General features: G+C 38.2%; 1 protein-coding gene across 2 annotated transcripts in view; it reads left to right on the forward strand.

Annotated features, from left to right (window-relative positions):
* The first annotated feature begins 3,549 nt into the window (after window positions 1–3,549).
* ADGRV1 (adhesion G protein-coupled receptor V1) overlaps window positions 3,550–14,652 on the forward strand; it is a 471,359-nt gene continuing 460,256 nt past the window's right edge. For both annotated transcript variants that reach the window (XM_064482395.1, XM_064482396.1), the window contains exon 1: window positions 3,550–3,681. In XM_064482395.1, coding sequence (XP_064338465.1) covers window positions 3,660–3,681 — 22 coding nt within the window. In that variant the 5' untranslated portion in view covers window positions 3,550–3,659. The remainder of the gene's footprint in view (window positions 3,682–14,652) is intronic.

Here is a 14,652-nt window from a genome sequence, read left to right on the forward strand (position 1 = left end):
TTTGTAGAAAGTTTTCTGACCCCTGGCATAGAGGTTTAAAACTAGTTTTATATATGTTTCCTGTTGAGTGTGACACAGTCACAGGATGGTTAACTCAGGTCCAGAGGTCACTGGGAGCCCCTGGCTGTTCTGTGAGATAGGACAATAAGCAAGCCCTGGAAACCAGAGCAGGGTGAATGTGACAGATCTGTTAGAGCCAAGAAGAAAGCCATGTTGATGCAATCCAGTAATCTGGCCTCTCCCTTCTCTGAACCGTCTTTGTATCTCTCAGATGGTCACATTGTACTTTCTATGATCACGATTTATTGTCTTTCTCCTATTCGATATGGACTACATGAGGGCAGAGACCATGTTTTGTCCATGTTCATATTCTGAGGGTCTAGCCATACTTCTGGTTAAATAGATACTCATTTAGAAGATGTGTCATGGCTCGCAGGATTATGGTGTTATGAAAAGGAGAAAAAAGCAAGGTCCGACAGCTCAGAGGCAGAAGGCTTTTATGTATCAGTAAGCAAGAGATTAATTAAATGAAAATCAGTTTGGAGAAGAGTGTTCAAGGAAGTGGGAGCACCAAGGGATAGCTCTGTGTGGGAGAGAGTTTAGGGAATTGCTCAGATTTTCTGAGGCTTTTTATTTCCCAAAAGCCCAAGAGTATTATTTGTCTTTTACTGACCTGGGAGCAGAACCTCAAGCTTAAAGTATTCTCAGTGATTAAATGGATTCTCTGATCCTTTTGTGGCAGAGAATGATTTCCCTTGGCTCACAAAATGAAATCCTGGGTCTGACAGTGGGGCCTCCTTCTCACATATTTGTCCAGTCACATCACTCATTCAACAGACGTTTAATGAGCTACTACAATGCACCAGGCCCTTTGACAGCTTGGGTTTAAGCTCTGTTTGTTTTCTCATTATGAAGTGCTAAGATGATAAACACTAAAATTTATTGAGAACTCTATGATATATTGGGGTGAAAGAGAGGAAAGTCAGTTGACTAGATGCCTAGGTGGGTCCAAACCTAGGAATGGGGAGAGAAAGAGTCCAGGTGTAGGGCAAACTCCTGACAAGTCTTCATTTTTCCCTGTCTGGGCCCAAAGCCTCTGGCAGACAGATTGGGGTACTCTTTTTTTTGTTTGTTTTTTTGAGGGGGGAGGTAATTAGGTTTACTTATTTATTTTTAGAGGAAGTACCGGGGACGGAACCCAGGACCTGTGTATGCTAAGCATGCACTCCACTTGAGCTATACCCTCCCTCACCAGGGTAATCTTGAAGTAACATCTTGCATCTGCTTTTTTGGAGGGGAGGGGAAGTAGAGCCTGCTTATGCTTGGTTTTGTTCCTTTGAAGAAATTCCCTTATGCATACTTAAACTTAGATATCCAAACTCAGCATGTCAAGTATGAGAAATACCTTTTTCAAGGATCTAAAAAATCTTTAGAAAAGATTTATAAGGCTTACTTAGTATGCAAGACTAACTAAATTGGAGAAGGAAGAAAAATTGTGTGACATCAGTACTTTTCTTATAGGGCTTAAAAAAACTACTAAAGTGTGAAATTTAGAGTTATTGAATTGATTTCATCAAGATTACTATAGGGAAAAAGGTTTACACTCCATCAGTGCTGCATTTAGGCAGAATTGAGAATTAGGCCAGCTTGCTTTCAGAAGTTTCAACTTTCCTTTCAACAGCCCTCTCTCTCAGCGGCACCTGCCACCTCCCACCTCCAGATGCCTAGTAATCCTCTTCCTTTCTGTTTTCCTTATCAAAACATGACTTGAAGAACAAAGTCCCTCTAAGCTACAAATGATTGAAGAAGTTTAAAATCTCTCCGATTCAGGCATATTTGTATTTTAACATGGGATCAACTCATGTTTTCTAAAGTTGGATTTTGAATTATTAGGAAATAAGCTCTGGGAATCTTTTTGATATGAGAGCCTCCAGGTTCTTCACACAGTCTTCCTGTACAGGGCTTTTCCTCCCTCCCCACCGCCCTCCCATGTGCATTAACTTTCTACTATATTCCAGAGCCTATTCTAGCTACTGGGTATAGAGCAGCAAATGAGAGAGACATGGAAACTGCCTTCTTGGAGCTTTCATTCTTACAAGCAGACAAAAACACATAAAAAGCAAGTAAGACCTTTATTCGGGATAGGGCAGGGGGTGGGAAGGGACAGACTGGGATTTCAAAATGTAGAATAGATAAACAAGATTATACTGTATAGCACAGGGAAATATATACAAGATCTTATGGTAGCTCACAGCGAAAAAAAATGTGACAATGAATATATATATATGTTTATGTATAACTGAAAAATTGTGCTCTACACTGAAATTTGACACAACATTGTAAAATGACTATAACTCAATAAAAAAGAGATCTTTATTCGGGATAAATAAGAAAAAGAAAATCAAACAAGGTAATAGGTAAGAGTGCCCACAGAAATCATCAGACACCTCCAAGAAAGGGATAGTTGAGATACCCCTCAAATGAAGGTGATGGTAGAAGGAGCCAGCCTTATGCAGATCTCTAGCAACAGTGTGCCAGACAGAGAGGAAAGCTTGTGCAAAGGTTCTGAGGCAGGAATGATTTTGATGTGTTTGAACCAAAGAAAGAAGGTCAGTGTGATAGGAATACAGTGAAAAGAGGGAGAATGATCCAAGATGAGGCTTTAGAAGAAAAGAGGGAGAGAATCATGTGGTTCTTTTAGTTCACGTGAGGAGTTTGTATTTAAGTGCAATGGGCATTCAACGAATACATTCAACATTTGGTAACAGCTAACTTTGCTAAAAATACCAGCTATACTGTTTGCTGTGGTTTTTTTCAGCTCTTGGGAGAAGCTTTCAGCGCTTCCTATAATCTTTTCCTTTCAGAGCATCACTAATACTCTATGGGATGCTTTTTTTTTTTTTTTTTGCTTGGCATATTGTTTTTTGGTTCGTTAAACTTTCACCCCAGACAGCAAGTGCCACCTCAGTGAACTCAGGGTTGTGATTTAGAGATCGTTGTTTTTCTCACAGTGCCTTCCACTGTTTTCTGTTTCCTATTCAACATTAAATGTCCCTTTAGGAAAAGAACAAGACTCAATTACTGGGTTTTCTCCCCAAAAAGGAACAGTGGCATTTACAGTGGCGTACCTAGGGCGGAGTGCCCCGCTGTCTGGGGGAAGGAGAGGGGTTCCTTGTGCCCAAGACGATAAACTAGCAAGTTTAGTCGAAGCGGACGACCAGAAAGCGCAGACAGCGTACTGGATCCGAGACGCGCAGCAGCTGCTGGCCGCGCGTGTCCCGGCGCGCCGGCAGGTCAGCTCTGGCGCCTGGCTGATGGGAGAGTCCATTAGGGATGGCCAAGGCAGGGAGTTCCCGCCGCCGGAGCGCGGACCTGGCTGCCAGCTGCGCAGACGAGGGCGCGCTGTCTTGGACGACCACCCCCGCTCCGCCGGTCAGGTGAGCGCAGCGCGGAGAGTCGCGAGTCCTATTGGAGCAGACGGACGATGGGGGAGGAGGCAGGGGGCAGAGTGGGGGGGGGGCGGTGCGGCTGGAGCCACCTTCCAGACTAGACAGCGGGAGAAGGAATCCGCAACCCGGGCGAAGCGTGGGGACGCGAGCGAGAAGGCGGAGCGAGGCTGTGCGAGGGGAGAACCGGCGAGGACCGCAGGGCGCGCGCGGATGTCGGTGTCCGCGGGGCCAGGTAGGCTATGGCTGCGGGGTGGTAACGCGAGCTTCCCGGTGGCCCCGGGAGCGCTGCAGCGTCCCCCGCGGCGCGGAGTCGCTCTCCCGCACCTGTTGCTGGAGGTAGGCGGCGAGCGCGCGGCGGGCTGCAGCGAACCCCGCGGAGCTGCCCGCGTCCGCGCTGCCCTCGGCCGCGGCGGTGCGGGGAGCGTGTAGTTCCTGCCGCGCGCCCGTTCCGAAGCAGCCTGGTCTCAGAGGGGGTGAGAAGTGAAGGAGCAGAGGGAGAAGTTTCTTCTCTTTCTTCCTGTGTGAAACTCGAATCTTAGCTTTAATTTTAAAATGTCTGCCTGGAAAATAACCGATTAAGAAAGGCGCGCCGTAGATAATAAATAACGGGAAGTTGAGATAAATTTGAGTCTTATTTTCCTAAATAACGGCTACTTTGAAGAACTTTCAGGGAATTGATTTCACGGAATTTGGAATTAGCCTGGAGCTGTAGGATGTTACATATATATTTACATACGTATATATATGTTTATATAAAGTTTACACACTTTAAATGTTTTAAACACATTTTAAATGTTTTAAACTATTTTAAAATTGATTTTTTTCTTAAAACTAAAACTAAGAAATTATAGCGATGTTCATCGGGGGAAAACCGATTTTTAGGTGCAATGTTAGTTTATAATGTGTAATTTTTGTCTTAAACCAATTTCCACATTTCAAAAAATCCACAACCTTTAGAAACGTGTAATATGTTAGCTGCACCCTGTTTTAGAAATTACTGATATCGAGTCTTGAGGGTGCATAACTACTGATAATTAGGATAAAGCTAAAAAAAAGTACCTTAACTAATACATACAGCATTATATACAAATTCTTGTTGAAGTTATTACCTTAAATTACTAAAGTTCTTTTTTCTTTTCTCTGTGTCATTTATCAAAGAGCCAGATAGACCCCCCCCCCCAAAAAAAAGAAAAAGAAAAGAAAAAAAGATGTTCTATGGTCTAGTTACAATACAAATGAACACTAGCAGTTTATTTTGGGGTAATTTCCTAGGCTGCAGAGATGTGCCAAATACACCGTGAAATGTGTTTCAATAAAACATTTTAAATGCATGCAATTAGATATAACATCCTGATTCTGACATTAACTTATAGTGACTTTGGACGTTCACTCATCCTTCTTTGGCTTTTCTTCAGTCATAAAGTAAAGGGATTGGACTAACCGATTAAAAAGACTTATTACAGCTTGAAATGAAATGTCTCAAGATTACAACTTTTTTGAAAGAAGTAACCAAAATGTATACGCTAAAAAAAAAGTATGAGGGGGGAGGGTATATCTCAAGTGATAGAGTGTATGCTTAGCATGCACAAGGTCCTGGGTTCAATCCCCAGTACCTCCTCCAAAAATAAATAAGTAAACCTAATTACCCACTCCCCTCCACACACGAAAAGAGTATGATCGAAGCCTATCTCCATGTTCCTATTTCCATGGTGAATGACAGTTACCCAGTATTGAATGCCTGCTATGTAATCAAGTCTGAGAAACCCTTTATATAAAGGTTATTTTATTTAACACAACAGCACCATAAATTAAATAGTATCCCAATTTACAGATAATGACACTGAGGCATGGAAAGTTTAAGCTCCTTGTCCAAAGTTCCCCAGTTAGTAAGAGCTAATCAAGGATTTTTCCTAAGTACTCTGAGCATCTATGCTATACTAAATGTGATGATTAAAAACTGAAAACGCCCATAAACACCAGCTAAGAAATAATCTTAAACTGAAATATGAGTCCACAATGGAGTGAAGGTAAATTAGGCAACAACAGTGAGTCTTGATATCATCAGATATAGTATCAGTCAACATTTATCATATTTTAATATCAACAATTATAGTTAAATGTTGTATGTATTTTATCAAATATTGAATTCTAATTGTATTCATTGTTAGAAAATGATAAGATATATTTGGAACATAAATGCTTTTGTGGTAATAAAAATAATGATTAGAAATGATATAGGAAGTCAGAGGCTAATGTTAAGCAAAAATATTTTAGATATCTTTCCATTTGGAGATGTCCCTGCCTATGCTACGCCCAAAGAAAAAGACTGTTCACAGCAGAATCAGCTGTGACTAAACCCTTCTGTGCATATTCCCATGATGAATGATAATATTATGCCACATTTATTGAATGTCCTCTATTTATCAGAAATTCTCCTCAGGCCCTTTAAATAGAGTAGCTTTAGTTTTAATCATCAGACACTGTTACTCTGATTTGAAGGTGAAGAAACTGAGGTAGAAATATCTATGCTCTGGGAGGGTCCACAAAGAAAGTCTATTTTGATATAGATTAGGTGCATGATACTTTATTGTTCAGAAATTCATACGCTGTGAACACAGCACTGAAATCCTTAAGCCCTGGGAGGAGACTTGGAGCCAAACTAGACCAATCCTTTATTTTATATTTTGGAATCTGAAACTTAGAAACGTTAAGAGACTCCAAGTCACTTATTTCTATTTTCCCATTTATGACTTTAGTCACCTGCACATTTCAAGAAACTAGTAAGTGAAAAGCATATTAACAGGTTAACTTGGTCATTAAATGTTTGATTTATTGCCACTCAACCAAATGCTGCCTCATGTCCTTTTTAAAGTTACCCTTTTTTTGGTGGGGGAGGTAATTAAGTTTGTTTGTTTGTTTATTTAATGGAGGTAATGGAGGTATTGAACCCAGGACCTCATGCGTGCTAGGTATGCACTGTACCACTGAGCTATGCCTTCCCACTTTATGTCTTTTTTACATTGCTGTCCTACAATTCTTGAAATTTTCAAGTTGCCCCAATTAGGATACAAAATCTTTAAGGATGAGTGACTGTGTTATATATTTCTCTAGTATCTCTAGGGTTTAGCAAAGTGGTTAATACATTGAATAAATAGCTTTATTGCACATTTACCTGTAACAGGGAATTATTTTATGCACTGGGTCCAAAATCTGCACAGGGAAAGCACTGTGCCATCCCTACTTTTGACTTTATATAGAAGGTAGCTAGATAATTTATGCATAAATTATAAAGCATATTGAGCTCCTTAGATGATGATTGTGTAATTTCATTGTAAAATGTATGTTACCATGGAGAGATATGGATGGGCATTTCCCTGATTTTGTGAGAGAAAAATCACATAGCTAAGTATTACACACAGTTGAGTGTAGATTTCTTTCTCTCATTCTGACTTGCAAATAACTTTTCTTTTTCCTATTGTAAAGATAGTACAGAGGTATGTGGGAAATTCAAAAAGTCCAGAAAAAAAAAATTGACCAGGAATGCCATCGTCCAAAGGTTTTGTTGAACATCTAGCCAGAGAGATGTCTTTTTTCCCTTAACTCCTATTGAATCAGGGTGAGAGCTGAATTATTTATTGAAACAGTTTACAGTTTAAACCTCTATTTAGACTTAGTATTCTGCCACTCTCAGGCAGCTCAGACATTATATAAACAAAGATATTTGTTGAGAAATGGAAGATAAACTTACTACTAATAAGCCAGACTCTTTCCCTCTCATGCAGGATGAAGTGCACAGAAAGTTAATTTCCCCAAGCATGCATGCCTATTTTTTTCCTTCACAAGGCAGGACTGGAGGGACAGGAGGCATCTTTGCATGTATGGAGGGCTCCCTGATATGCCAGCATGTCAGGCCACACAGGAAGCCTCAGCACCCGAGCTCTTTCGCCCTGATAGAGGTGTGGCAGAGGAGGAGACGGGTGGAGCTGGGACCCAGGAGGCTGTGTTAATACAAAAGCTGTGTTTTCTGATTCCACTGTGACACACTATACACTAAAATATACCAGACCAAGTCCCTCCCCCAGCTGTTGGGCAGGTGGTCATGGAGCCCTTTCTGGTGCAGCCAGGCGTGAGTCTAGCTATACCTCAGATGATGGCAGGGTGCTGAGAGGGCATTTCTCATTCATTTATTCTGGATTCTGAAAACCCAGAAAGGATCCTCTTTCATATAAAGGGGGAAAACTGGCTGTTGAAATAGTTGTCCATAAATGAGTTTTGAACTAAGACAAAGTTATTAGTTATAAAGGGAGGCTGGGGGTCTCTTTGAGAGAGACAATGATAGCACCGTCCATATGCACTTGAATGTAATTACATTGAAAATATTCATGTTTTAACGATTATATGATTTGATTATTTTAATTTCATAGATTTATTTGTTATTCAAAATTCCTTTTCCCTAGGCACATTTTCTTGATCTGTACTATATATTTGGGAGTAGAATTCTTTCATGCTTTACTTTATTAGGGGCTTAAGATGGCTTAAATCCAACCATCTGTTCGCATCTTGGCACATCAGCACTTGGAGGTGCTGGTAGGGGCTAAATAAAGTTCCCACATCTTAAAGGTTAGGGAAAGAGCTACCTTTATGAATAGATTTCAAATGATTCTCAGCTAGACAATAGTGCAGAAGTGGAATAAAAATGCATTTCGTTCTTTGAAGCACAAGGTCCCCTGTCTATCTTTAGTTTTGCTGAAAGGCAATTAGCATTTCAACTAGCCAATTTGGTTACATGCAACGAAGTACTTGGGTTTATAATTTGCTGCTCTCTGTCAGAGGCTGTTGAGCTGCAGCTCTTATGCAGTCCTCTCCAAGTAGCCTTCTCTCCAGCATAGTTATTGTTGCTGGTCTTAAATAATCACCGGAGAGTTTTCCTTGCCTTCAACTGTAGGGTGCCATAGGGCAAGGAAAATGAAATGCCAAGCTAATAAGGGGATGATTGTCATTATTAAATAGTCATTATTGAAATGTGGCATAGGTTGAAAGATACTGAATAACTTCAAATCAAATGCAACTTCAAAAAGGTATTGTGTGGCACTCTTAATAGTTTATTTCTGCATGTAATATGTGCAGTAAATGGTGGGTATATATATTGGAATTAATTAAGATGACTCAGAAGTAACAAAGAAGAAGCAATTCTTAATTATTTATATTGACTTTCCTCCTTTCTGCAAGAGAGAATTCTGTGGGTAATAGGTGTAAAAGAAAATAATTTTTTTTAAAGTGTTATAACAAATGAACAAGTGCTCTGAGTCATATTGTGGAAATAATTCAAGGGATTGTATTTGTGTGCCAGTTGGAAATAAGATTTTGTTAGCTTCTTTAGTTATAAATTCTGACAATTAGGTAGTATTAGTACCCTTCATGTATATACTCATCCCTCTGAAGGAACCACTGTATGTTATGATAATCCATTTGTCAGGATAATTGGAATGATGTTATCCTTTAATCCATGTCATGGAGCAGTAATTCAATTTAGCTCATCTTTTAATGCAATCCTGTTTTTGCAAAGTTGTACTTATGTAATTATTTGGAAGTAAAATAATACATTTTCTCATTTTCAAATAATTTTTAACTGAAAGAAGGCATAATAGAGAGAAGTGTATTAGATACAAGCCTTGCAATTATCATTAAGCATTATAATTTTGAGAACATATATGAAAGGATTGCATTATCTTCTATATTTCCAATCTGTGATGTAAAGAGAAAGCCCTGCCTGTAGCTGTAGCTAGAATGGTTTGTGTATTCAACTAGATTCAACAGTATTGATGAGTAGGAATGAGATAAGTAGGCTTACCTGTCCTCTGGCAGACTAATCAACTAAAGATGGAAAGTGTTCTGGAAAATGTAGGACTTTATCTGGGCTTTGAAGAGAGGTAAAGCAGAGGATGTGGGGAGAGGTTGAGAGAAGGGCCTGGGGAGTATCTTGGATCAAAGCGGCAAAGGTAAGAATGATCTGGCTGTCTTGTCCCAGATGCGCATTAGATCTACTTGACTGGAACTGTTGACAGATGAGAAAAAGACAGCTGAACATGCAGGGTAGGTTGGATTTTTTTTTTAAATTGAGATATAATTCTCTTACCAAAAAAAAAAAAAATCACCTTTCAAAGTGGATAATTCAGTGGTATTTAATGTATTTACAAAGTTGTGCAATTTTCACCATTGTCAATTCCTTAATATTTTCATCACCTCAAAAAGAAATCCTGTACTTATTAGCTTTCACTTCCCATTCTCTCTGCACCCCCCTGCCCAAGCTCCTGGCAACCAGTCTACTTTCTATCCCTATAAATGTGCTTCTTCTGGAATCAACCAATACTTGGCCTTTTGTGTCTGCCTTCTGCCAGTTACTATGATGTTTTCAAGATTCATCATGTTGTAGCATGTATCACTACCTTGTTCTTTTTTATGGCTGAATAATATTCCATTGCATAAAGCTCTTCCAGTTAACTAAGACAGTTAATACAACTGACTGTGAGAAAACAAAATGAAGGAGCAATTTGCAGCTAACGACTTCTCCCTCACTGCTGGCTGTTGGTCTTCCTAAGAAGGGAAGTATGGTAGTGTCTGGCATGACTGACCTATCTAGTATATGCCAAAATCAGAAATGTGATTGAATATTATTATCTGAATTCCATTTTCCGATGACTTCTGTCTTTTTTGGTAGGGACTCATCTGAATAATGTTGGTTGAATTGGTAAAATTAGATAAATTTATTTTTTCTTCTAAGGCAAATTACAGAAGCTTTAACATTATTTTGTTAATGAGGGCAATTCAGTAAATCACTTGACTGAGAATCAGGCTTTAAGTAAAAGACTTGTCCAGTTTGCTAATATATGGTTAGTCAGATATCACTCATTCTGGTGTGTATATAGGTAGGTATATGTCTGTACATTTATGTATTTGTTTATCTGAATCCTTAACTAGTTTCTTGAAAGGGTCTGATTCACTTTATAAAATAAATTGACATTTGAACAAATTTGTCTAATTTTGCTAAAGGCAAAATATTTTAGGCTCCTTTGATAAAACCTAAAAAATACATTTGCTTAGTGCCTTATGGTATGCAATATATGTTCGTATAAATTAATTTATGTAATTTTAATAACCTCTTCATTTTTTTACTTTGTAGATGAAATGAAGACTCATAAAAATCAACAAAATTAATTAAAAACAACAACAAACCGAGGTTTTCAATTTAATGTCCAAAAATTGTCCACTCATTAATAATTTTGTTATTTTGGTGTCTCACAAGAATATTTCTATTAATTTTAGAATGAATTGACTTCCTATCTTAAATCTACTAGTATAAACAAATATGATTCATTGGGTAGCATTACATTGAAAACCTCACTATAATGAAAATATTTCCAAACCTCAGCCAGGACTGTAATTCTTTTGAACATTTGTTACCAAAATTATAAATAATTGGAAGTAATCTTTGAATACCAGTGTAAAGCAATTTGATCATTGTGTGGCAGTTTTACATAGTATTTAAATACCTTTCTTACAGAACGTCAGCAAATTTTGGAAATTATTCATGGTTTAGGTGACTAAAGTACACTAGCTTTTATGTCAGTGCTATCCCTACTACTTGAGACTTTGGAATAATATGATTAATAGAATTTCCAGAAGCTGTTTTTGCTTGCAGAGGATTTTACATCATCCTCTTTTTATTTCTCACTAATACTCATGAAAGCTGTTATATTGGAAGTTGGTCATTCATTCATTCCTTTTTAACTGAAGCTCTCTCCCATGGATTTGGAAAACACAATGATTTCTACTTACACATTTTATTATAGCTGCTGACCTTAAAATTTATTTAGATTTTAGAGTGATTTTTAATGATGTAAAATTCCAGTGATTTCATGGCACTGTATGTTCAGAAATCCTAACCCTACTCTACTGGGCAACCAACACCTTTTCCCTCCAGCCCCAGGCTCACTTCTTTCAACACAGGAGATGAATGTAGCCATGGAAAGAATTAGGGCTGCATACTTACTTCTTTCATTGCTTCTGCTCTTATTAATGTATCATGTCAGCTACAAATAAAATCTATATGACAACTAATTACCTTGCAAATGGCAAATCAGTCTGGGTGTGAAATGGTACATAATATGACTATTCTTATTACATCATTAAGCATTCGGTGTGGGGCTGTTTTATTCACCAGACTATGCCAGTGGGTAGGCTGTGCTGCCATTAAGAGGCTGAGTGTAGTAACAAACAGAATAAAGATGTGCACTTTTTATTTCATGGCATTTTTGTATGATAGGAGGTATGGAGTAGTGGCTTTTAAAATTATCTTCCCTATATGACTATTAGCAAGATTCTTTTGTTAATAAAAATTATTAATCTAGTATTTAGTTAAGAGCATAAGATCTGGACCTTGGGAGCTTGAATTTGTACTCTGGCTTTGCATTTCCACGGTGCTGTCTTGACAAATATATTTAATCCCTCCATATCTCAGGTTCCTCATCTGAAAATGAGCGTAATTATAGTACCTATCTTATATTTCACATGGGTGCTATGAGGATCAAATGAGTTAACACATGTAAAGCAATTAGAACAGCACCCAGCACTTAGTAAAGTTGGCTATTAGCTAATATTGTCACACATGAAGTCCGAATTACGGATGACTAAGGTGCCTAAGGATATCTTCTTCTTTAGCTCCTTTTGCCTCCTCTAGATCCCTGAAGAGGATTTAAATTTACCTCAAAGCTACAAGAGCTCAAGTTCCAACCTCCAATTTTTTTTTTTTTTTACTTTGTAGGTTGATTTTGGATCCTTAGCACATTAATCTTTAGCCTTTTTATTTTCTAATGTAAATACTTCCTTGACAAAGTCTTCCACGAACCCTCAAATTAGATTTTACATCATTCAGGTTCCTGTTTCCATGATTGCTGCTTTGACTTATGAGTTTTTCTAGGACTTGTTTTTTTAAAAATTTCTGAGTGACACTGTTTTAATTTTGGTTTTAGGTACTGTCAGTTTATCAATGAATTTTATTGTATTCAGAATGAAAGGTCTGTATGATATTCAATTTTTGGAATTAATTGTCAGTTTTTATAAACCTTTCCTGTGTGTTAAAAAGAACAGTGTATTCTCTGATTGTTGGGGATATATTCCGTATGCCCATCAGATCATCAGACAAAGCTTATTAACTGTGTGGTTAGAATCCTCCATATCCTTCCTGATTTTTGTGAATCTGGTATATCAACTACAGAGAGAGAGAGAAAGAGAATATGAATTTAAATTCCTCACTTCTCTTTGAGGTTCTAGCGATTTTTTTTGAAGGGGGAGGTAACTAGGTTTATTTATTTATTTATTTATTTACTTACTTACTTACTTACTTACTTACTTACTTACTTAATGGAGATGCTGGGGATTGAACCTAGGACCTCATGCATGCCGAGCATGCACTCTCCCAGTTGAGCTGTACCCTCCCCCTGGCAATTTTTGTTTTATATATTTTGAAGCTATGTTTTAGCTTATAGTATCTCCTGGTAAATTGATATTTTTGTTGTTGTATAATGACTGTCTTTATCTGTAGTAATGTTTTTTGCCTTGAAATCTATTTTGTCTGTTACTAACAGACATCAGTAATATTTCAGTAGTATTTTCCTATTATCTCATGAACTTCAGAAAGAAGGAAGTGACCCCAGAAGGGTATAAGATGTAAAGAATGTTGGTAAAAGTAGAGAGTACACTTTTGGATAAATGAAGAAAATGTGAATGCTTAAGTTCTGTAAGTCTAATGTTAAATACTGAGAGTTAAGTAAAACAAGCTGTAGCTTATGTTGTGAGCAAAATTAGCGTGATAATGGGGTTTGTGTGACAGATGATTGGGCTAAGTATTCTAAGATCCTTTCATTGTTTACCAGTAAGGTGAGGGTATTAACTTTAAACCTTTGAAAGTTTACAAGAAAAAATGAACTCTCTCAACAAAGGCATCCACAAGCACAGCAAAGGAAAGAAAGAAGAAAAAATAAAACTGTAAGAGCAGGGCAAAAAACCCTGCAAAATCATATGACAGAAAAAATTCTAAATGTAAGGTTAATTATAATAAGTGAATGAATATAAATTGAACTCTTCAGACAAGCACAGAGATTACCAGAAGAGACAAAAAAAAAATTAATTACATGCTGTTTATAAGACACACACGTTAAACATAAGGACATAGAAAGGCTGAAAGCCAGAGATTGCAAAGAGAGGTAACAGCCCCTAACAATTTTGTATTTAATTTGATGCTCTTCCTTAAAGAGGAGCCCCCAGTTATATATGCTTCAGTTATAACCAAGCACTCTAAAACTTAATGGCTTAAAATAACCACTTATTTTGCTAATGAGTCTGGAACTTGGGTGGGGCTTGGTGGGCACAGCTTGTCTCTGCTCCATGCAGTGTCTCCTGGGGCAGCTTGCCTGGGGTTGGGGATCCTCTCCCAAGGTGTTGCTTGTAATGGCTGGCAAGTTGATGCTGGCTGTGGGCTCCTTTCCATGTGGGCCACACCAAGGGGAGACTTGTACTTCCTCATAGTGTGGTGATCAGGTTCCCTGAGCAAGTGTTATTTAAGGGACAGGAGGTGGAAGCTGCCAGTGTGTTAAGGTTTGGACCTGGAAGCTAGTACTGTATTCACTTCCACTGAATTCTGTGGACAAGTGGCCACAGAGCTTAGATTTAAGAACAGGAGACATATAGCCCATCTGTCACTGGAAAAGTGTCAAAAAACTGTGGAGCCATATTTTAAAACCACTACACTGCTGTTGTTACTCATCAAAGTAGTAAGAAAAGTAGCTGTGACGAACTCCTTTGTTGAGGTGATGGCAGTTTGGCAGAGGGTGTGGTTTCTGAGTAACTTAAAAGGAAAAAAAGCCACTTCGACCTGCTGATGGCAATATATTCATGCATTTTTAAATAGGGATTTTCAACTGAGGCACCAAGAAATATGTATATCAAATGTTAAAATGAGCTGTAAGAAATTATCGAGACTCAGAATTTCAAAGAAAATAACAGAAACTAATTGCATAATTTAGGAATTTCTTCATGTAATATATATAAAAAATCCGAAAGAGTGAAGTCTGAGAGAGGGTTTTCCGAGCAGAATTTATATTGGGAGAACCGTGGAAGTGCTGTGACTAGCCCCTGTCCCATGGGT

Source organism: Camelus dromedarius, chromosome 3, assembly GCF_036321535.1.
Source record: "Camelus dromedarius isolate mCamDro1 chromosome 3, mCamDro1.pat, whole genome shotgun sequence".
Taxonomy (NCBI): domain Eukaryota; kingdom Metazoa; phylum Chordata; class Mammalia; order Artiodactyla; family Camelidae; genus Camelus; species Camelus dromedarius.